General features: G+C 40.9%; 1 protein-coding gene across 1 annotated transcript in view; it reads left to right on the forward strand.

The window, feature by feature from the left end:
• T265_09755 (hypothetical protein) overlaps positions 1–17980 on the forward strand; it is a gene marked incomplete at both ends in the record, with an annotated part of 54998 nt that extends 37018 nt beyond the window's left edge. The window contains 7 exons of the mRNA XM_009175926.1: positions 612–710; positions 2938–3020; positions 8088–8214; positions 9675–9770; positions 9858–9980; positions 12210–12374; positions 17386–17980. Coding sequence (XP_009174190.1) covers positions 612–710; positions 2938–3020; positions 8088–8214; positions 9675–9770; positions 9858–9980; positions 12210–12374; positions 17386–17511 — 819 coding nt within the window. The remainder of the gene's footprint in view (positions 1–611; positions 711–2937; positions 3021–8087; positions 8215–9674; positions 9771–9857; positions 9981–12209; positions 12375–17385) is intronic.
• Between the last annotated feature and the right edge of the window lie 7729 nt (positions 17981–25709).

The raw sequence follows: 25709 nt of genomic DNA on the forward strand, positions 1-25709 counted from the left end.
TCCAGATTGTCTGAGTGAATGTCTGGAGGTGTAGGCACCTCGGAATGATTGTGTTAAGCTAGCACTAAGTCCCTCCCCCATCCACCTTTATTCTTTTCTTTACAATAAAGCAAATAAGTAAGTCATGGTTGTACGACAGTGGAGCATCGGTGTTGAACGCTGATGTCATGCTGTCGATAATGATGATGATGAGATTGAGTCTGTCATTTGTCATGCTGTCGATAATGATGATGATGAGATTGATTAGGTCTGTCATTTCTGGCAACCTTTTTCCGGGAAGCGACCGGAAGCATTCGGTCACCCGAAACTAACCTCCAATCGGGTTCTTCATGCCACCGGGCTATCAAAGTAATAACTTGCTAAGTTCTTATTCAGAAAGCTCACTCTATGTCTTAATGGATGACTTGGATTCGACAATTGGGCTTTATCCAAGGAAGCTGCGCAACTTTTGCTACATAATTAAAAAAATTCATTTTTAAACTAACTTTGACGACAACCGTTAATAAACCACATCCAATGGATTCTGTAGGCACAGGTAATTGTTGTGTATAAGTTGACCTGTTGAAAAGATTTCATAAATCCCTTTTTTGTGCATACTGTTCCTGTTTCAGGTGGTAAAGCTCAAACAAGTTGAACACACAATGAATGAGAAAACAATTCTTCAGGCCATTAATTTCCCCTTTGTTGTCGGCATGGCCTATAGTTTCAAGGTGAGGACAATAGTATGTGTTTTAGAAACCTACAGTCAGGATTCTCCTAATAAGGAAAATCCTGATAGTTCATGTTGCTGAATTTGCCGTTATTTTGTTTTGAGGGGTGGTTACGGTTTTAGCGGAATTCATAGGGTTAAACTTCGTGATTGGATCAAATCAGTCGGCATTGGACTGAGTGTAACCTAAGATTGCAGACGAGTGAACATACTAACAGCAAGGATTTAGTCTGTTTAATATAGGCAGTGACACCTCACCATAGCCTCATACCATTTTTGTGAGTGGGACACGTCTCAGAACGGATTAGTTTACTTTTGAGGGATGTATTCCGCTTTAGCCTCAGAAAGTCCGTTAGAAAGCATGCAGAGTTATATATGTTGGCTTTATTTTGGATTATTTTTCAGAAAAGCAAACCGCACATTCAGCTAGCCGACCGACAAATGTATCCTTATTATTTTCTCCAATGAAACTCCTGATAAAGCCTGGTAATATTAGCAGACAAGCACAAAGACCGTCTTTGTGTTACTGTATAAATTACCTGTTCAAGCAGCCTAATTGCAAAAGAAAAGACAAAAGCTGTGAGAACACAATTGTTTTTGTTTTTGTCGTTTAAATTTTCACACTCGAATATCTTTAACATGAATAGCTCAAATTAGTAGTACGAGCAAACCGTCAAGATAAGCTGCAGGGCGCTCGCCACTTTCGAGAGACTGGCAAATTATATACCTTAAGGATCAATTGCTCCAAAAACGAAATGAAAATGGCGAATTGGGATAATCGGACTGTTTATCAAGTTTGCTCAAATTCCACATGGAGGTAAGAACCCTATCTTTGGGTGTTCTGCATATGGTAGAACCGCAGGCAACATTTGAACATCTTTTATCTCCTGCACTTTCCAGTTTAGCTTTGGTCGAGTGGGCTGTAAAGTTCTTCGGGGAGGTGCCCCTAAAATACGGATTTTTGATGAGTGAAAAAACCGACAGACTATAAATTTACACACCATAAAACACGAACAGAGCAAGTACAAAAAACCGCATGCAGGAGCGGATTTTTCTACACTAAATCCTTCAGGGGAAGATATAATTGAGCTTATTTCTGAGTCTTTCAGACTAATCTGACACCAAAGGAAGCATTCAAAAAACCAAAATATATCACTTGCACATATCGGTTAACTACGGAGGTTATGTTGTGAACTACGAACATATATTACTTGGGGATTTCGGAAGTAACCGTGGGCAGCCTCAATCCTACATTACCTTCACAAAGGACGCCGTAGTCAAAATAGACCTGTGAAGCTGGATTGTAGCATTCCAAATGTGAGAACTCAGCAAAAATAATGACTAATAATTTAGATGTCATTACGTGGCTACCTAAAATCAAACCTTACAGTGGACCTTAGAATAATCAAAATTACAAGATTAGAAAATTCTACATGTGAAGCACTAAATGTGCCTAAATCTGGGCGTCTAGTCCACTCTTTACGGAGCTTAAATCGTAGCTCATACGCTCGACGGATGTAAATTACCTGTTCCTTCACTTAATGCTAGTGAAATCATGAAGTATATTACGTAATTACAAGTCAGAATCCGGATGAAGAGAGTGCTCAATCATCCCATACCGCCTCTTGTACCCCACTGAGTTCAACTAAACTAATCAAACAAGTTGTAACACACTGCGTAGTTTTTTAAGGCCTCTGTCGTATGCAACACAATCCCACAACTACAGATCGGCCAAACATTTAATCAGTTCTCCTGTGTCCAACAAGCGATCCGTTAGCTGGGCAGTTGGGATTGAATCACGAAATCAACTGCCTGTAAAGTACAATAGATTACACATTCTGCGATTTACAATTCATTGCTCTGACTGGCCAAAATAAGTTATTTCCATCTGCTAAAGAACTTTGCGTTACGCGTTCCGTAGAGATTAATATGATAATTTAAGGAAGCTAGTGGTATTATGTCATATTTATCAAGCAAAAAAATTGTTGGGATGAATACTTAGTCAAATTTCAGTTTCTTTTTTTTGCAGCTTCAGCATACAAAAGAAAAATTAAACCTTCCTACACTGATCTTGGTAGTTTATGCTATCTTCGTCTCTTATTGCTCTAATGGACTGTGAATAGACGACCATCTATCAGCACCTAGTCAGGTAACTAGTTAAAGGACATCCGCCCATTTCTCATCGTCACATTAATGCAATTTCCCATGGTGATTCTAATGAATTTTAGGACAACACCAATCTGTACATGGTACTGGATTTCGTCAGTGGAGGAGAAATGTTCTCTTATCTTCGTCGAGTGGGAAAATTTAGGTGAGTAGCTGTTGCGCTTTTTTTATCTGCACCACTTTCTGTTCCTTGATGTGTAAGCTGGGGAAACTAATATTATCTTCTAACCCTGGTAAGAATTTGCTAATCGGCATGCATGAGAATGTGCGGTTGTTACAAATTTTTATAGTTTGTGCGCAGGAGCACTAAGCGGTTCGTACAGATCCCAAAACTTACCCTAAAGACATACTATTTTCCTTCCAGTGCAGTTGTTTCCCGGATTTACTAATTTGTACCCGACTAAATCTTCATAAACTTGAAATTTATCGCACGACGCTAACAATGTGGCATCCCCTTCTGTAATTTTGACCTGATTTCTAGTAGAGTCATCATTCATCTAGAGCTGGAATTTTCAAGGGCCTCGTAGAAGGAATTTCAAACAAATCATTGAGATCTCTACGAATGTGGGATAGAAAAGGCATTCTGGGATGAACAACGAGAACGTCCTTCTGTACTGGATCGTCCGAGCACAGCAGTGTGCAAAACCCGTTTTCAAGTTCGACGTACTTTTGTAGAGTAATTTAAACTGTAAACTTAGACAAACTTGGAATGCCAATTGAGATTTTCATTTAGGTTTTCAAAGAAAAACCCACGCACTGATATGGTCAGACATATACGCCTGAAAGTCGCTTATTTTTACGGATGTTTGAACAGTCCCTACCACCGGACATCAAATGGATCATACACTCCATTTGATAGCGAATGCTTTTCACCAACAATAAGTGACAGATGGACGAGAAGGAACTTTCGTTATCTTTGAGAATGAAAGTCTACCGAAATCAGAAGCAAGACAGCAATACATCCTCCACTTCCAGAAGCGAACAGTAACTATCTGTGCTGCGAAATTAGTTGCACTTCAACCCGACCAGCACGTCATTGGTGACATTGGGCATGGTTAAACTCACTTCAGATAAAAGCAGTCAACTGAACTATAGAATCTGAATAAAACTTCAACATATTACGTGTAGGAATGCCCTGCACAGAATATCAGGTAAATCTTCAGTCTACAAATAAGGATTGCTGAACATACCATACCCCATTCCTTGTCGGATGATAAGACTATTGGAAAAAAACACTCGAACATTCCACCAGTGTCATAATACTTGTATCAATGCCAGGGATAGAAGCGATCTGTATTCCATCTGAGTAGGGTTGATCTGGCAACTAAACAGGTGGATATATCCCATGTAAATGTCCAATCCTGACTGACATCAGCTCATTAAACTAATCACAATCTCAACTGGCCTGATCTGGTGAAATCGACGAATCGCGGCACGTCAGACAAGCAAACACATACACAGACTACCAAAATGCCTGCTAGTGCTCATCAGAACCATACACCAAATTGGTTCCATGACGATTCATTCGGATCGTGCGTCATTCTCCCAGGAGACAATTTGATTGTACAGACCCTCTAGGAAGATTATCTGTGGTGACAAGAAAGTTAGGATTACTACAGCTTATTTCATGTATCTATGTAATTTTCACCGGAACGTTTCACTGTAACAACTCGTCTAACCATTTTGGTACAGATTATACAAACAAGCAAAAGCTCAAGTTCTTCCACTAGTTAAGGTAGGGTACATGTTCTTTACAGCAACTAAAAACTAGGTGGTATGGTGTTGACCATTTAGAATGAGTCGTACGGGAATGATGCCGTTGTGATTTTCCTCCTCCTACCACCAGTTCGGATCAGAAGTTTTTCCACACGTCCATCCTGCAAGTGGACAAGGCATGCTGGCCCAAGCAGGCACAGAGAAGCATGACCTTTCGGTGTGGTAAATGGCAAGTGAAACCGGTCAGGCCATGAGTGTGGAATTGTCACCAGTGTTCAGTATGTTCAGGTGGGCACGTTTCTCAGTAAACGAGCAGAAGATCCATGAGTCGTACCCGTTGAACCGATGGAGGCAGCAACGGGGCTACCGACGCTCACAAATTCACCTATACTCTACACCTGTAAAGCTGCAAAAATTTTCCATTAACAAACAAGTAATAGCCGTCACTGTAATTAACAACCGTACCACGTACAGAGTCAATAATGAGCCGTAACGAGCAGATTGCGGTTCCAAATCACAAGACCTTCCTAACATTTTTGGAGAACTGCCTAAGATTCTGGATAAATGTGACTTGACTTGAACTGACTTGCTACTTCAGTTGTTTCGTTCCTTCAGAATTCCATAACTAGGAACCAAAACCAGAGAGACAAAGCTTTTCTATTAATTTGTATTGCTCTCTTATAACAAAACCCCCTTGTGGGTCACCGAAAATCTATGTTACAGTGCCTTTTCAGATGAACTGATTTGGTTGTAACACTGGGAATTTAAATTCTCCCCGTTTAAAAATATTAAAGCTATACTTCCCATACCACTAGAGTGTTTTTGTTTCCTTAGATTACTGAACGTAAATGCTACAACTACAAATTCAGTCTTGTTGAATTTTATGTCATTTTGCGGACCAAATCCGATATTTTAGGTGCGATCAACCCAAAAGTTTACCGGTTTATGTGCATGAACAAATGAACGCGGAATGTTTTTCTTAAAGGTTAAGTCTCTGGTTGAACGAACGGATATTGAACGGCCATTTAAAGTTCTAACTAGTAAATTCTTGTCGCATTCATATGTCCTTGTGACGCGGACGATCGATCGATTAGGGGTTTTTGTAGCCTCAATCTCTAGAGTGATTTATAAAAAAACGTTGACATTTTTGGGTTGTGTATGGTTTCGCTCTGGTCAGAATGTCACTTGGTGGAAAAAATAATGTCGTCGTGTGTATGCTTACATTTGGAGCAACTAAAGAAAAGCCGGATCACATATACAGTTAAAGTTCACAGATTGCGTCAGAATTCACTCGATTGGCACAAGCCCTCTAAGTGACCAAAGCAACAACCTATTTTTAGTTTTAAACATCAGTGAAAACCATGATGGAGACAACTGACAGGCATTGCGCATTAATTTTTATCAGACTAATGATTAGTAAGTGTACCAGTTGTTACCTAACTGGTTGAAATTACGATTCACTGTGCTGTCAAAGAGCTTTCAGCAACCTTGTGAGTAGTTGCCTTCATGGAAATATACTACAATATCTCGAATATCGTGTCAACAGAAACATGAGGCGGCCTGCGTGCAGCACATTCAGTTGTAGAATATCATAAACGAGAGATTCCGTTGAGTCTCTCGTGAAAACCAAATTGATTTGCAAACGAGTGTATTTCTCGAGAACATTGCAATTTGGGTTCAAGTAGAACATAAGGTTGACGGAAACTCGGGGACTGCGCCTACCTGATGAGCCCCAAGAAGGACGAAACCGGCCGTGGGATGCCGAATAGTTTTCAGTAACCTTGTGAGCCGTTGCCTTTAAGAAACCAGTGTATTATTTGTGTGATGGAGCGGTAAAGGTCTACTCAACAAACATTCAGGAGGAAGGAATGAACGGTTTAAAGCGCGCATCCTAACAACGCGCATGCCAGAAACCTTTCTCTTAAACAGAGGGAAAATCTAAATTACATTTCCCCCGCCTCCCATTCAAATGTATCGTTATGAATGGGATACCGGTGAGTCGACTTCTAGAAACTACCTACTAAAACGTTCCGTGCAAAGCACTTGGATGTTACCTACAACATCCATCTTATCAAAGCCAAAATATAGGCCCTCCTCAGATCACCTTAGTATGTATCCATCGGTTTGTCTACTCCTGTGATGAAAGCGCCATTAGTCAACAGCGAAGCAGTTCACAGATCGTACACCTGGGCATATAAAGTCTTCACAAGGAGGGGGCGGAAAGATGCAGCGTAATCAGTCCTGTCTCAGCCCATCACCCTAATGCCACTAATGAAATGCAAATTAAGGCACCCTATTCTCCGAAAGAACAAGCTCACTTCTGTTGCATTAGCGATTGTTATTCGTATTTTTAGGGTCATAGTTTGTACACAGCAACTCCATCTCTCGCTACAACTTGTCTACATGACATTTCGCCTCAGATTCGCAATAGTCGTGTAGTCATATTGCTCGCAGGTGAATAACTATAATATTTAATCGCTCGGAATGCCCGCGAATCACAGATATCTGCAGGTCCAGATGATATAGTTATAATTAGCATTTCATTTTCCCAAATAAATCAGTATTACCTAGAACCCGTCATAGCAGAAAACTATACTTCGGCCATGTTACATAGTAGGCAACCCCTGAACCCAAGGTAAAACGCTTGCAGCCACGCAACATGTAGATGGTTTGTTGCCTTGTTACAAGCGCCATCATGGGGAGAAAGTAAGTTCTCCAATCGACACATCTTGATAAGTGGTTCCTACTGTTTTCTTACATTTCCTTGTTACCAGGATCCCTCTTACAACAGCCTCAGTTAATATATTCCTTGATGCTTCTGTCGGAGAACACATATTTGCAAGCACCAAACCATAGTTATTACATCCGCGGCCGCACAAGAAAATAGGCCAGTTAACCGTGTCTCAGACGAGCTAGCCAGCTGTAAGTGGACGTCTTTCTGTAGTTCACGTCACTTATCAGTTTAATTGCATTCTCACGGTGTTGCAGAGATCACACCACATTTCGTGTGACACAATCAACTGATGATCAGATTATAAGCCAAAACCTATCACTGTCGATTGCAAGATATGTGCTTGTCACAGATTATTTCGTCATCCTTGGACGATCAGACACCACTCGAATGAGCAATCAAACATCTCCAATGTCAATATTTGCAAGACAAAGACGACAAAAAATGTATTGAGTCAGAACCCCGAATTCCAACTACTCCGCTTTTTTCGCACTTTTTTTATCTTCGTTAGCTGGTCAAGAACATACACATTCATATCCCGGGGATGACGGATGGAATAGATAAATGTTAGGTTCTCACTAATTATGTTTTCTCAGATTTCTGGCGAGGTTTTTCTTCTGTTTGACTATTTTTTCCTCACTGGCAATGTGGCTGCTTTTTCACACTGTGCAGAGGTTAAACAAGCCAATAACCTTCTCGACTTGCCAGTATTTCTCTCAAAGTTTCAATTGTGTATCTAAGACAGTGCTTCTCTTTCTTCTCCAGTGAAGAGGATGCTCGCTTTTATGCCAGCCAAGTGGTCCTTGCTTTTGAATACCTCCATTCTTTCGACCTTGTCTACCGAGACTTGAAACCTGAAAACTTGCTGATTGATAGCGCTGGATATCTGAAAGTAAGTGATTTACAACATTGTGTGATTGTTTCAGAATGGCTTGGTAAACAATCAACTGTCTTTATTTGGGCAGCGTTTCGCTTATGACACAAAAGCTTCACAGGCCAAGTTCGACCTTGTCTACCGAGACTTGAAACCTGAAAACTTGCTGATTGATAGCGCTGGATATCTGAAAGTAAGTGATTTACAACATTGTGTGATTGTTTCAGAATGGCTTGGTAAACAATCAACTGTCTTTATTTGGGCAGCGTTTCGCTTATGACACAAAAGCTTCATCAGGCCAAGTGAGAAGGCTACCAAATGGGCCAGGTAATAAGACAGACGGAGAACCAATCAGTAAGTCCTCTCCAGATTACCACACTAGATCAGTGTTGGGTGTCAATTAACGGCACTTGTCGGTCAGTGTGGCTGTCGAAATCTAGCTCCGGTGGATTAGAGGAGTTTCAAATTAATTCCGATCGGGCTTGGTTTGTTAAACTTCCGCTTCAGGATGCTTCCACCTCGGGTGCCATTGGTACATTTTCCTTGGTCTTTTTTGGGTTGTGAGTGCTGCGACAATTTAGTTCCGGGGGAGGGTTTGAAGTCAAGTGGGATTTGTGCGATTGCTCACAAGCATTTGGGCGGTTTTGCAACCAATTATGAGGAACTTTGGTAGAATGCGTGCATACAGAATGAACTCAAACTACTCAGTGGGAGAAACATCATTTCCTGAAGTAACGTTATTTTCTTATCTAATCTTTTTCGGTGGTAAGATACAGAAGGCAAATGTGAAAGTCAGGATTTTTCGTAATTCATTAAACCTCATTTACAACAAAACTGTTAGCCGCGTTGATCAAGTGGAGGAATGAAATGATTTTGATTACTTTTGAAATATGATTGTCAATGTCCGCAGGTGAGAAAATACATGTATGTGAGCAGTGTTGTTTGTATAGCCGACAATGCTACTCAAGCGAGGTGGAAGTAAAATATAAAAATGCCCCAGTCATTCAACGTCTAACAAAATTACGTTGACTTTAATTCACATGCGATTACCAACATTAAACAGACTAACTGATATTTGCCTCTGCTCATTAATGTTCTCATCTGAGGATCACCACTCTAGCAACAAAAGACCATGTCTAATTTGCTGAAGGTGATATAAGATAACTTTCATATTACCATTGCGCTTTATTCCAGTTCCAAAAGGATGGAACTCAATTTAGAGTCTAGTTGAATTCCCAGTAAAATTTCTTGTTGCCAATAGTTGACGAGGTGTCTCCGCGCAAAGTCTGATGATAGTACTCACACCCGAAATCGGAAATTAAATCTTATAAAAGGCACTACTTGCATACGTCTTTTCGGAATACATTCTTGTTGCATGCAATATTCGGAGGTAATGAGAACAAACTACTGAGCAGAAGCTATCGATACCATACATTTTCTCTCATCATCTTCTGATTACTCTACTTATTCTGATTCAGGTTACCGATCTTGGTTTTGCAAAACGAATAAGCGGGCGCACTTGGACGTTGTGTGGAACGCCAGAATACCTGGCACCCGAAATTATTCTTAGCAAAGTGAGACAATAACAATTTATTTTGTGCTTTGATTTGCTGCGGAAATTCTCAGATTTTCAAGTCAATTTGTACGTCTAATTTCTACAGGGTTACAATAAAGCGGTTGACTGGTGGGCATTAGGAATTCTAATTTACGAAATGACCTGTGGATACCCGCCATTTTTCGCTGATCAACCAATTCAAATCTATGAGAAGATTGTCGCCGGAAAGGTGAGTCCCACATTCTCCCAAGAGCTCTCTTTCGCCGTAAAAAAGGCAAGCAATAAGGCTCTTTTTTAGCTGCTGTCAAAGGAACTGGACGGTATGAGAAACTCTTTATTAAGTCTGAGTTGAGTACCCAGGTGTGTTGAAAACAAACCTCATTTGAAACACCAATCAATGGCTCATATTTTTAAGCTTTTTACTAAATACTCTCTTCCTTTTAGTGGACCTTCGTTATCCGAGTCTTAATTAAAAAAATGTAGAATCGTGTGAAATGCGTTTTTTTTTCAGAACTTCCAGCTACATGACTTCTATTTTCGTCGTAAGGACTCATCTAGTGGCTCCAGTCATAATGAGTCACGTGGCTTAATTGCCTGTCGTAAAGATTTTCTACCCTACATTTTCCATCTATTGAGCGAACGGGTTCATTACTGGCTTCATTTTGAGTGTAAGGACAAGAAAGGCTTTAGATTGAGCAGTATCTTTATACAACTATTTTTTTGCCTCAGGAACTCAGGTGAGATTCAGGTGAGTGACTTGATAATTGGCAGATCCGCTGTGACAATCCGCCACCATCCGTCGCACACCACTCGATCACTCACAGAAATGAGGGGTATCATTTCAAAATGTACACTGTACTTGACTCGGGTGACGACTTACACGAAGCAATGATAAAATATATTTACTTTTCTCTTTATCTTGTCCAGGACAGAAATCTGGATGCAGGATAAGAAAACAAATAAGATAATTTACTGACCTTGAAAATTCAGGTGACTGTGAATTTGACGCAGCTGATTTCGCCGACTATGTTATGACTGTCAGCCACAGAGCTGAGTTTTATTGCGTGGGTTGTTGCCTGTAAACAGTGGTTTCAACAAAGTTTATCTATCCGCCTGTGCAGGAAGCTTCCGTTGACTGAACTAAAAACCACACCTTGCTGACGATAGTACAGTAGCGAGTTGGTGTCATTTGAAAGTGGCGCTGGAGTTACATCCATCTCAAGGTCGTTGGAACAGTTCTTTTTGTGTTTCGACGCAATCATTCTGGTTATTTTATACTGCTCCCTTCTTTCTTATATGGGCGCGGCAAGATATAATGTTGTAGGATGAGAGGGAGCTTTTGAAACGAGAGTGACATGAATGCAAGTTTTACAAATTTCGAGACCATCTAGATCAGTTATAGACGAGGCTGAAAAATTTCCTGTACCAGTGATCCGTCTTCCGGATGATGAATATGAATCCTGGTGTGGTTCGTTTCTCTATGACCTATTGTCAGAAAACTATCAAGTGACTGCTCAACCGATTATTCTTTACATACCAGTGGTTCACAATAACATTATATCAACCATATGTCTAGTTGTCATATGAAGATACCTTGATAAGTAAACATCACCTCAATGGTAACATCGCAGTTGGCTGGAATGCCAGCGCACGCCTAGAAGTACATTCTAAAAACCAATCTCAGCCATTCCGCTTATTTTTTTGCCGTGACAAATCGATTATTTTCCAATACCCCGATGGCAACGGTTGTAGGTTGTCCAGGGTCTACGGACGGAAACCAAAATATGCACAGCGTGCACGTGCTGTATACCGATCGGAAACGGGAATTAATCTATATTTTGCTGGATATTTCGCTAAGCGAACCATCAACACAGCACATGCGCCAAACTTATGGGCCATTAAATACATTTGAAAGAGTTTGTTGAGTTTCACTAGGCATATTTCTATTCCGCATGTGGATTCGAAAATGAATGCTATGAAATTTTCTCTGAATGATCCCACTGCACAAGCTTGATTATTCAACCAATTCGTAGTAGACTGTATTTACGAAGTGAACCGGCTGCAGCTAGTTAATCGCGATTTTTAATGAATTTACCAGGAATTCGTCCTTGCAAGAACTTCGGCGAATTCCCAGCTAAGCAGGAAATTTCATCAGAGGATAAAAACGGGGATGTTGCTTGGAAATTTCAACCAAATGAGTGTTTCGTCCTCATGAATGCTGTCAGCAATGCGGAGCAGCAATGTCGTTGATGTCTGCATGCATATCTGAAAGGCTTCAAGTAACGGCTTTACGTAACGCACCAAATGTAACGAGGTTTAAAGTAACGTTAAGTCTGATCTATGAGACGAAGTTTTCCGAAGGTATCCTGGGCGTATATGTATACAATTAAAAGTGTTCTAACCTACTAAATCTACAGTAAAATCTTACGCTAATACGGATCACATACGATTTTCATAGGTCCGATTCCCGGGGCACGTCAGCAGTGATCTAAAGAACTTGTTGAAACAACTGCTTCAAACGGATCTAACCAAGCGATTCGGAAATTTGAAAAATGGTGTTAACGATATCAAGTGTCACAGATGGTTCACTCCGATTAATTGGGTTGTTATCTACCGCAAAGAGGTAAGATCCCTTCTTTACTGAACACTGAAAAGCCTTTTTTACGACATCATCGTACGCATTCCTTGCATGGCATCGGATTGAGTGCTCAGTATTGGAATTCTGAAGCTTGTAACACATACTTGTATTGATAAATTCATTCAGCGGACGTTCCATACTTGAAGCATTTCCATTGAATCATGATGGTGTTAAATCAACTGTATTTGAGTCCATCTGGTTTCTCAGACGTTAAATGTAGGATACGTAAACGGTTTTCGGGAGAGGAAGGTGGCCAAAAAGTACACGCAGCAAAAGACACAGTAAAAAACCTTGATGGTCTTCATTTGACTGTGATTTATGTGTTTGGGTGAGTAACTCAAAACACTTGGCCAATTTTAGATCGACCGCAATTACCGAAAGATTTGGAATGATCAATTACAATAATGTTTGTAGAAAAGATCGCTTGCACAAAAACAAATAAACGCTTGAGATTTATGTCAAAAGGAGTAGTCTTAGCACATAAAAATTCTTAGACAACGAAAAACCTGATAACGCAAGACAGGGCACCAAACTGAGCAGCGCAATGACAGCCCATTCCTGTGCGTATGCGCTTTCAGACCTCGCAAGCCAGTCCATGGAAAAATCATTCAACTAATAGCCTGATCCATTCCTGGAACACTGTCTGCTGCTAATTTTTAAACTTAAGCAGCGGAACTGAGACGTCTTCAGGTGTTCGACAATCGTTGTCTCAGAACCGTAGTTCGTGTGGGTTGGTGTCGGCGAATTCGTAATGAGCCAGTTAGAAAGCACGTTTTCGGTTGTGCAACGAGTACTTCCATTGAAGAATGTATCCAACATCGGAAGCTGCGTTGGTTAAACATGTGTTGCATATGCCCAACAATCGTTTGCCGAAGAGAGTGCTGTTTTCCATGCCCAATTCATGGTGGTGTAAACAGAGAGATGGCCAACCCTTGTCTTGGCAGAGCAGTATGAAGGAGATCACGAAACGCTTGGGTGCTGTCGGTGCTACTCGCCTTCCAGGATGGGGACCGCGTGATCCTCACTATGCCTGATTGGAGACACTACAAGATATGGCTACCAACCCATGTCAGTGGCGTTCTTGTCGACAGTTTCCATCCAGATCGTCTGAATGGGTGTCTGGAGGTATAGGCACCTCGAAATGACTGTGATAAGCCAGCACTAAGTCCCTTCCCCGTCCACCTTTTCTCTTTTCTTTACAATAAGGCTTTCAAATAAATCATGGTTGTGCGGCAGTGAAGCATCAGAGTTGAACACTTATGCCATGCTGTCGATGATGATGATGAAATTTTGCTGAAAAATTGTCATTTTCGGCTAGTTGGCATGTTTTCACCAATTTGTACTTGCTTAGTCAAATTGGAACCGGTGTTGTCAATTAGGAATTCAGATTTCAGTCTCCAACACGCACATGCAACGGAAAAATTATATATGATTGCGGATGGTATGAAGTTTTAATGTGCAGCTGCACACCATGCTTTGTAATTTAATCGGTAAGTATAGTGATGCTGAAGAAGATTAGTACTTTAGGGGCAGAGTTCAGACTAATATATCCACCTTGTGATCAAGTTGTGCGAAAAAAGACTTATGCGGTATTTAACCACAATTTTCATTAGGTGTTAAGGGAATTTTCAACCCCTAGTAACAAACAAAGAAAAATAAGAGCTGATTTTATCTAAATGTTATCTCTTCCCCGGAACGTCTCATTGATTTTCTCCTAAGGTAGCCCATATTCTTCCTAAAATGTTAAAAAAGCTTATTAAATGATGCAAATTTTATTAATTTAGCGGCCGTTACGGATTTGTCCGTCAATACTGGGTAGAACTCTGCTAGCTGTCTTGATATCAGAGGGCGTCAACGCAGGACCGGGTGCAGGAATTCAGTTTGCGACACACAAAACCAGTGATCAACTTAATTGATACGATCAGCGAAGGTCCGGTCAATGCACAATTTAATCACACCAAGATGTCATCATGCATGATGCTTAATGCATCACTTCAATGAACAACGCTGCAGTAACTGAATGCATGCTGGCTGCACGTGTTCATTCCTTTGCCTAGCTGTCTAATACTGCTTACATTCCTGCAGACAGTCACCAGATCAGGCATTGTTTAAGGATCAAAACCAGTCAGTCCGTTTCAATAAGTAAATACATAGATTGAAATGTAGAAACACTACTCGTTGATGTAAACACCCCGACCATCCTTGCAGCGTGGTGTATTCACCCGGACCTATAGTGGGTCATAATCATCACACGTGGCTCCATACTCCACTACCTGATGATTATTTGGACTTGTGCTGCATTAGCCTTTAGGTTTGATCAAACCTAGGTTTTAAGTCAGGTTAACTTGATGGCTGACCACACGCTGTGACTGTTGCTGTTAACATGTGGTTACAAATTACCACTCATGTTTATCGCATGTTCTTAAGGGAGACTGGTTTACACGCTTATTCGACATGACTATTTATTAACTGAAGTAGAGAAGGTGACTTTACAGTCATGGTAGCGCTATGAAAATATGGAGCCGTCTTAAATCCGCCCAAAAGCATACGTGGTCACGGGGCTCTTCCTCCTTTTTCCGAAGGGCTAGACGAAGAGTATATACAGCTCATGGTATTATGCGAACTTCTGAGTAGTGCTCAAACATCATACAAGTTTGAATTTACACATTGCTATCTAATCAGTCCCTTAAAACCAGCACAACATGATATATTAAACGGAACATCTTGCTGGCCACCGTTGAATTAAGTGAGCAACCGTCGGTAAATTCTCCGCTACATACATCGCTTTGGCATATAAGTGAACGGACCCCTGCCTGTTGTACTGCATCCACTGATATACAATGTCTGCAGTAAAACATCGTGGAAAGATTTCCGCTAACTCGGCAGCGCTTTGCCAAAAGACTCCACTAAACTGCGCGCTCCGATTACATTGGCATAGTCCGAATGCGGTGGCTCAAATAAACTCATCTGAATTAAGCATAGTCTGCGAGTAAAATCCAGATTTCTAATGTGCGGAGTCAGTGTGCTTTGTTTACTGCTACAGAGGTAGCGTAGTGGGAGTTTTGAGAAGTTTAACTCACAAGGCCTTGGGATCATTTGCATTCAATGGTCAGATCGAATCTTGAAACAAACTGAGTAAACTGGAATCACACGCAATCGTAATCACAGTTAGTTGCGCACGACAGATCAGGTACGACCGGTACGTATAACCTAAACCTGTATATCTACGGTCACGGAAGCAATGGGGCCCGAAATGGAAGACGGTCTTAAGTTAACTATCGCAGCAGCCTCCTGGCAAATGTGAGGAAAGCTTTCAGATCTTACGAAAGTCAGCCACCTTACAAAACGACCCGCAATTACACACAGTACAAACAGTAAACCACCATGAAAATACCATGGAGTTGCATAAGCCGAGTATGCTCGGATATCGAAACAAATGCTTGGTTCTACTGTCACGCAAGGCAATGGCAGTGCCTGTACAAAGCGGAATGGTTGTGTACCATAGGTTTGTCTACTTCTATTTGAATAGGTTGGAAATGGACATACCCCAGAAACCATTGATACACTGAGTCCTTTGAGGGAAGTTGCAGTATTGTATTAAGATTTTAAGGACCTGACGGAAGACTTTAGTGGCTGATGCTGATTGTTGTGCTCGTGCAAACAGGTTGGGTGATTCTCACAGGGTCTCAGCTCTTTTGCTCGTCTATCTTACCTCAGTTCATTACCGCTACCAAGTGCTTCGTGCAAACCGCTTGCGCCTCATTAATAAGCTTTATGTTGATCAGATATTGCTGGTGGATTTGTTCCAGACACCAGTTCGTCAGGGCATTTATTGTCATTAAATAATTTGTAGGGACGATTTGTCAACATGTGCAGACATGCAATCATCACTCCTTCACTTTTTAGGGGGTCGTCAAGCCGGCCGAGTCACCAGAGGTTGAGTTACTGTGTGCCTCACATAAACATCAGCTTGAGGAATAGCCGTTTGCACAAAGCTTATCGCAGTCAAAAGCTTAGTATTATTCGCTTGTATATCATTCATCACACAGGCTTCCCTTTGTTGCAGAGACTACCAACAAACGTTTTTGTGGGACAAAGAAACTTCACTTACTATCTGTGCATTGAAATATCAAGACAAACTGTGTGCTGAAGATTGTGTCAACATGACTGTGCAACTGATTACGACAGGCTCGATCTAGACACTCGTTCCAGCAACTCATATTATTCCCGGTGTCGTACTGACACAGATGAGTCACTTGGACCACCAACCGGGACGTTACAAAGCTATATGTTCCCGTAGTTAATGAGAAAACTAATTTTTCCTGAAACTTCAGTATGTGTCATCTTTCTAACGCATGTATAAAGCCTGGGGCGAATAACCCCTGTCAATTCAGCTCTCCACCAAACTCTAGGTGACATTTGGACCGCCTTTGCATTATAATGGAGATCACTGAGATTCTGTGCTATATGGTTGTTTATTCTTCAAGCTGAACGCGTATTTCACGCATAAGACTGATAATCTTCCTACAACTGTGACAAACGTTTGCAAGGCTATAGTCATGCTAGACGAATAAGTGCCTTTTACAGGCAGCCAGCTATTTTGTATAGGTATTCATTGATTTAGATCCTAGGCAACTCATTCGCTCGATCATCCAATTGAACCAAGATATCAGAACACTAGCTAGTTTTTGTAACTATCGGTAAATAGTATTTTCCTCAAATGGGAACTGCTTACGTTCATTTAGAACACTCCAACTATACGAAAAGAACTCTGAACAAAGGGAATTTAGAAACTGTCATCTGAGGATTTCCGAGAACACTGTTGTTCCTCAAACAGTTTGGCTGTGCTTTGCTCAGTCAAGCGAAGCTCTATCGGGCAAAAGCGTAAGAAAACAGACTTGGCCAGATTAATTGACAGACATGAAGTTTCTTGGAGCATTGACTATGCATTGTTAGCCCCACAACACCTAACTACTGTCCACTGTTTACTTTTCAGGCCACCGCTCCTTTCATTCCGCCTTGCAAAGGTCCTGGTGATACAAGCAACTTCGATGATTACGAAGAAGAACCACTACGAATTACAAATACAAATTACTGTGCAAAAGAATTCGCCCAATTTTGATAGATGTTCCAGCAAAATGTAGCATGTTTTTTTTTATTTATCGAGCCTCTATCTGCAAAAGCTATTACTCTTGTACTCTCACTTTTACACAGTTTTGCATGGCAACTGAGTTTTTTGTCTCACCCGGTTGCCCACTCATTCATTGACTAATGACAAACGCATGCAAATACATGCACCTGCACACGCAAAAATACACACGGCACAGAGGGAAAAATTCCCTGCAAAGCTGGGCAGATCAGAAATGTAATTCACTCATATTCAGTTTGCGTGAACTTTTGTACATAAAAGGGCTATATTTATGCAATTTTGATCACATTGCATTTCAATTTTTCTCGAGCGTTAGTAAGTAAAATGTTTTTTGTCTGGATTTGTCACTTTCCCGAACAGTATTGATTGCACTGCTCAGTTAAAAGGCTCTGCGCACCCATTGATCTCTGGTTTTTCTCAGTAAACGTATGCAAGCATGAACTTCTTTCTTTGTTCCACAATTCCGGCTGAAATACTTACTGGTTCTCTTTAGCCAACCAGGAGTTTCCTTTTACTGATGGAAATCTCCTGTGTACGGTGTAACGTAGCCAATCGAAAATCCGCCTGTTGGTCTTCTTTCTGATGATCCTGGATTCCAGCTGTATCTTGAGATCATTGCGGACTTACTCTACATTTACACTTGACTTCGAATATAATTTTACAAACCTGTGTGAAAGTTAGCATCAACATGTCATCAGTGAGCCTCATGCTATGAGGTTCAATTTGTTCTCACTTGAAAACATTACTAGGATTTCGATAAGAAACCTTGCCGATTCCTCTCAGTGCCGTTCTAGCTTCGTATATTGAAATTCGTATAGTAGAAATAAATTCAAAAGTTACGAAGATATGAGCCAGATAAACTTAGCCAGATAAATTTGGATGATACACGGTCATAAGGGGTATTCTGGAGAGTGAATATGGTCAATGCTGTGTATCAATTTTTCCTTATAGTTTCGTTTTTCTCCATAAAACTAAGATTTCTGACAATTGGAAGACAATTTTTTAGCCATTTGTTTTGATCCACTTGCAATAAAGCATTTAGTGCCCTTTCATTATGTCCGGTTTCAATATTCCCAATCTCTCAGTTCAGCAAGCCAGTGACCAGATTTGTCGCAACTGGTGTTGTTACCACTCATTTGAACAGCTTTTCCTAATTAAATGCTCTTTGGAACTTTCCTATAATTGATTTTGGCCATTTCTAGTTAACGGTAAGTTTGGAAACAAAGGCAGTTTTAGGACTTAATCAACCATCAATCTAGTTTGGTTTTCGGCTTTCATATTAAACTTCCATTTTTACAAGTTTTATTTGTAATTATACGTGCCGCCCATGGTTAAATTTACCTCCAAGCAGGATTTATTCGGGGAACCCCTTATTCCTTGATAATTCTCCGGAATTGAATCCCAGTCAATTTCAGTGGGTGCAATAAAATGTTCTTCCTCTTTTTTGAACGCAGTTCTTCCGGTGGGATTACTTTAAAACTTTTTAATGCTACTTTTAAAATAAAAAGAATGGTACTTGATAACGTCAATTTTCCACAGCACCAGTCCTAGAACACACTCGCCGACAAAAGCTGAATCACCTTTGTTTGGACTTTACCAACCGATGCGTATTTCCCTATATCAACTCTTCTAACATTAACTTGGGAGAGGTCTCTACATTGTGCGGCAACTGATCGACTATTTTGGGGATGAGTTCATCGCACTAATATCCCAGAACCCTCAGGCTTCATCGACACCTGAGCCATCAACACCGATCACCAGGCTGTCACCTTTTTGTACTTGAAACGGGACATCAGATGTACTGAAAGCAAGTTCAAATCGAGTCCCGCAGTATTCTATGGCCATCATCGAATCAATTGACTTAAAGTGTTGAACACATGTGTCCACAGAACGAACACATACAAACACTTAAGTTCAGATGGTCTCTAATCCCCAGTCAAAAACTACTCATTTGTCAGGCAATCCATTCTGTCGGTCAGTAACACCAAAAGCTGTATGTTGGCATGTCTGCACCTCTGATTTTTCATGTTTCTTTAGCACTCTCACTGTTTTTCTGGTAGAAGTCGTTCTATAAAGCTGNATCACATCGATAGGAATGCTTGAAACCCTGCAATTCACTTATGCTCTACCATTGGCGTATATATGATATCCTGAGAATGATCACAGCATTTGAGGTCAACTTTTCCTGCTGCTGTTTTTGGAAAAGTGGTAATCTGTGTGCAAAACATCACCGTGCACGATTGTTCTTTGCACGAAGTCAAATGATTCCCGGGTATATCAAGGCTCCATCTTCGAATTGAAAGGTAAATTTTACACGGCGGAGCAGTTGACTGTGACGCATAAACAAAGCTTGGTTTCAAATAACTGAGAATAATGCTAAATGCGTCTCTGTTTATGCTTGTTTGGGGCAAAGTATAGATCCGAATCAGGGGTTAAAGACCGAGGACGTTTCATATGCCCACAAAGAAAAGTATGGTTACCACTTCGTTAATCGACTACACAGTAAACTGCTTCGACTACCTAAGGTCAGTGATCATATCCGCCCTAAAGGATTTTTCGGCATGTTTATGGACGCCCCTGGAAACTATACAGCTTTTATATTTCGGCTCACCTCTACCTTAAGCTCAGTACGTTCTGCATGAAACCCTTGCGCACGCCTGTAAAGTTTGTCCACTGAAAGCAAGTCAACACCACCTTGGGAGATGAAGTTAAATTTTTTCCCGAAGAGCGTCCCCAAAAAAGAATTCTACAGGTTATGACTGACATAAATACTGATGTTATCACGCTACAAGTAGAATTGTGAATTGTGCCTTCGTTCTGTTCTTCCGGCGCCAGTGCGGGCACCTCTCATCAGTGAAGCTGGATGAGCTACGCAGTGCTGGAATTTTTCAAGTACATTCTGACCATCAGCATACATACAGCTTGAGCACAACAGAATCTGAACTAGCTGGAAATGGGTTTATTGGCCGAAGTGTGAACGCTAACTTTTGAAATTATGTCAGTGTATTTAACGCAATACTGTATTGGTGTGGTGCTATACCTCATCTATCCAACAGGTCGTTTGCGCTTGTTCAACTGAAGTCAGTTGTGTTGATCTCCTAATATCTAAAACAGCAAACTTTGTTTAACTCAAGCGAATATAGTGACTGCATTGGTTCGTGAGAATCACCAAATTTCACTGAGAGCCCCATATTCATTCGCCCCAAGTAAGGATATAACGCTGTAAAGGAGGCAGGTGTTGCCCAGGGATTCGACATCAATCGGTCCGTATCAGAACCTAATTGTGAAAACTCCAACCGCTGAATCCTTTCTTACGTAGGATACAGTAGTTAGCTAAATGATGAATGGATGAGAAGTTAGGGGAACCAGGTTTCAAGAATAAATGCGGTTGAGTGGACCTCTGCTAGTGTGTGGGAAGCTCAGTTATACCCTGAGGATAATAAGTGAAATGCATGCGGATCAATGCTTGGCGCCGGTGAAATAACTGATCCATCATCATCTCAAATTACCGTATGCTCGAACCACCAATGATTGTGTGCATATCCATGCAGGCCTGTCAAATATTTGCATGAATAGTGAGGTTTTCTGCAACAGTCACTACTTCAGCACAAACAAAAAACTTTGTCACCGCATGCTTTCGATGAGATCACAGTGGTGTGATCAGGAACACGGTAGTAGCAAATGTCCCCTACGCATCAGGAATGCCAGTACTCACAAAAAATTAAGCGTGACGTGAATTGGTGAAGCACCACAAGATAAATATAACAGTTGGTTACAAGAGAAAGAAATGCAACCTCCGACTGACATTGGGTAACATTGCCTGTGTGTTTGTATTAGTTTAGTTTCGGTCGGTAGATATTGTGAGCGCATTGACGATACAAACGGGCGGACACCCAACTAATCGGTTGTGGATAGTATCTTTATTCTGTTCTGCGGGGCACTGTTCATGATTTCAAAAGGAGTATTTTTATTGCAAATTGGTGCCTAAAAATAACAACTGGATTATGTTTGACAGCTCTTATTGTAGTACTGGATGGCAGAAGTTCTTCGATCCTCTAAGAAAGATGTTTTTGTATGACCTGCGTATTGCGCAACCCACCAGCAAACCCAAGAATAAATCACTACAGATGCGTTGTGGACTGGCAGTTTTTACTTGATTTTTAAATAGGTTTTGCGCAGCTTACAGAAAATTCCATTCAGTTTGCAACACAAAATATCCTGGAAGGAGACACGGGACGCCTGACCGCTATCACTTACGTGCCGGACTACATTAATAAAGTTAAAGCTCTACCAGACGACACAACTACGTCTCGTCGCATGGGGAATGACCAAAGCGAAAAAACTTGCAAACAAAATCCATAGAATTTTGTAATGCACTACTCATAAGGTTGCTGAAAACTCCTCGACAGCCGACGACCGGTTTCGCCATTCTTGGGGCTCATATTGCACCAAATTAGCGAATACACACTCATTTGCGGAGTAATTTGGTTTCTCGAGAGGCTCACCTGGAACCCAGTTGAATCTCTCGGTTGTGATGTTTCCATGCCACTGAATCCATAGAAGCCTGATGAAATTCCAAGGGCTTTGGTGGACCACAAGGGAATAGTAACGAATAGTGTCAGCTCACAATTCGGTCATTTGACGCTTCTATGGATCCTGAAACTGCACACTGAGACACTGAAGCTACGGTCAGTTGTATTCATTTCGGGGACCCCAGCTTACAACCGGTCTAATCAACTGTTGAGGAGATTCAAATATCTAATCAGTGGGTCACAACGCAGTCAACACTGCAGGGTAATTCTTGGGCAAACTGAGGAACATAAACATTCAAGAGGATGGTTTCTTCGACATAAACGCACTGTTCATTCTGTAGACCTACACTCTGCAGGGACCAAACTACTTGATTGACACGATGTACGAAATAGACCTATGAAAAAAAGAAAACCCCTGTGAGTTGCTTGGCTTATGCCTGACGACGAATTTGAACTGAAACGGAGAGTATTATGAGCAATTACGAAGATTGTAATTAAAAACCCAAAACGGGTTGTACAGATTATCTCAAGATATCTCAAGATCTCAGTATCTCAAGATCTCAAAATTATCTCAAGATATGCATGCGCTACATGGACGACAACTTCGCCAGTATCGAAATGAATGAGCTACGACTAACAAATCAACTAATAAGCATCGCGTTTGTCTATATATAACCAGTTCACAAGGCAAGACGAAACTGGCAGCCCTAGACGTTCTCATCACGATATTTCCAAACAGACAACTGTTGACACAAATCCAAAGAATGGCAGCGCATAGAGAACAAACTTTCAGCCAGCGCAGCAATCGTTCAAGCTGCCACAAGCAAAGTGCATCCGAACCCCTTTCAAGCGCACTGAGAAGCATGCATTACTGCGGAGTCAAAGGCCAGAAAACAGGGACACTTTTACGAGGCTCTTCAAAGAGATACATTCCCCAGGAATTTCATATGGCCGACTTCCAAGAAAAGACCAAACTCAGCTAAGTCAACGGCACAAGAAGAAAGATGACGGGTCACGCTTCCGTGCATCATGACTTGTTGAGAAATGACTGTACGGCTGTTACGGCACTATAACACAACACTGACCCACAAATCCGTGAGCACCCTGGAGACAGCACTGTCGAACCAAAGAGACGATTGGACACAGTGTTGGGGAACAATGTCGTACGTAAGATTGAGCAAGAAGATTGCTATAAACGCTAGGTGGAACAAACGGACTTAAATGCCGCGAAAAAAAACAACGTGCCGTAGCTAAAAAGTTATCAAGTTGGAGAAAAGCATCGTTTTATTATGTCAATCTGTTTACTGCTTCCTAGTCGTGTTAATCTACGCCATCCTATTAACTCAACAAATAACAACCGTTAAAACCCTACAACATATTTTGCCCTGAGAATTTCACGCAGAGGAACTGATAAGGATGCTGTTCCCCAAATGGAAAATAACAACAGCAAATGTGATAAACCAGTTGATGTAACCGTATTGTATGCGGAGAAAATCCGCATTATTTGCCTGTCAATTTGAGTGCCGTGTGACCCAAAGTGCGCTTTAGCTACACCTTAGAATGAAGCGTTTACCTACATTTTCCAGAATGATTCTTAGCTACGTACGGTTTAAGTTTCTCACTGGCTAGATCTGAAAGGCATTATTCACTAAAGTGTGCCTCTGGATAATGGAAGCAAACTGTATCAGAAAGGATTCTGCAGTTTTCCACAACGGATTAATGCATATGTATATGCCTTCACATAACCACTTAAAACTGTACGAGTTTTAATCTTTCAGTCATTCTCATGCCAAGTGCCCAAAGGCAAAAGCAAATCCGTTGAAGATTAGCAGCATTGTGAAATGCTGGGAAATGAGAATGAATAATGGCTGGTCGATGATGTATTATTTTGAACAATATCCTGAGTTGTTTTATGAAGGAATTTGAATATAATATGACCCAGTGCTGTCTACGAGAGTCAGTTTTAGAATTCATGAAGGTTTTTCGAGTTGTCCGTCGCACTCTTAATGTCAGTCGTCCGTCCGAAGTCCAAATTTTGTTTACAATCAAAGTGAACCATGAAACCTGGCAAAAAGCAGCGCTCGAAAAGTATCGCAACATATGTTATTGTTTCGGCTCACTACTGGCACTTTTATAACATATCTGAATTACCCCAAAATATAACTTTCAGGTTTGATGAACTACATAGCCATGCCCACAAGTGAAGGAAAAATTTCTATGGCTTGTCTACATTGATTGTTTGTGTCCAGTTACGCATTTTCAGAGTTTTGTTGATTATTTGTAAATTTTAAGCAAGATAATCATCGCGGAAAAACCCCACACGAAGCAGCACCTTGAAACCTCGAGGAACGTAATCATTTACTGTGATTTACTCTTCTGTCTCATTTTAGTTAACTGTGGAACCGATCAACAGCATCACCTCAAAATGCGTGTCACGTGACGTATGCTGAAATATCAACGTTAGTGAATGATGAGGGAACAAAACTAACCTGTCGGGCATTAATTTATACACCACAAACAGTTTTCAGGCATATATCGAGTGCAATGTGACCAATTTCGAAAAGTTAAAATCAGAAATTTCGCAGCACCTTCTGTCGAAATATCTGAAAGGATCTAGATTTGCTTGGCGGCTCCAAAGCACCGCCACATATAAAAACAAAGCTCTTCAATGTTAGCAAGGCCAAAACAAGCAGCCTACGCTATTTATAGCTGTGTACGCTTTCTTGTACGTTAGCCTTACTACCCGATTCATCATAATTTTCCCCGGAGAACGTGACATTGGAAGTCAGACAGAGTTAAATTCATTCATTCACTTTTGTGACTTAGTCCCACTTATTCATATCACTTACAAACAGCTTTACTGTTGACGGTATTTCCAATAGCTTTATTCAGGTATTGCGTTTTGCTAGGTTGTCAGAAAAATCTTGAAGGGTTGTATGCACATGATTTTATCAATCGGCCGGTGCATTGGCTGAAAAAAAATTATCTAAAAGAAGCTGGATGGAGACAAACGTGTGGTTTGCACCAACATGGTTTAATAAAAAATGGCGACCACCTGAGAGGTTTCTTCCAGATTTATCACTAAACTCATGCGAGGTTTTCCTTGAAAGTACCTGCTGATTATGCTTGAATACACTTAGGATGTCAGGACCCAACAACGACATACTACTGGTTTGGAAAGCCCCAGAATGGAACGATGTGCTTCTTGACACTGATTGAAACGGGTGCAGATTTCAGGCCAGATATCCTGGCTGAGTGGCAGGTGTGGATGGCACATATTTTTTTCACACAGTCAACCAATATTAAACCGCATGGAAACTTCCTGTTTTTCAACGAGAAATAATCTAGTGAGTCCACTTTTTTTCGACCCCAGAAAAGTCTGGTTATGGCTCATGGTGCCTTAGCACTGGCGAGGAAATACCACCAATTTATGTTAAGGTTAACAAATGAATGTTGAAGCCACCAAACAATTGTTTTTCACTTCATCTTTATTCTTTTGTTATCAGTAAATTCATATTCTCACCATAGTTAAAAGCCAAACTATTATGCAAGGAAGTGCGGCCCCTAAAATTTCCTATAACTTAGGTTCAAGAATAACATTAAATTAACAGCAATTAGGAAACTTTGCCTACTTGATGA

This window comes from Opisthorchis viverrini (genome assembly GCF_000715545.1).
Source record: "Opisthorchis viverrini unplaced genomic scaffold opera_v5_299, whole genome shotgun sequence".
NCBI classification, from domain to species: Eukaryota; Metazoa; Platyhelminthes; class Trematoda; order Opisthorchiida; family Opisthorchiidae; genus Opisthorchis; species Opisthorchis viverrini.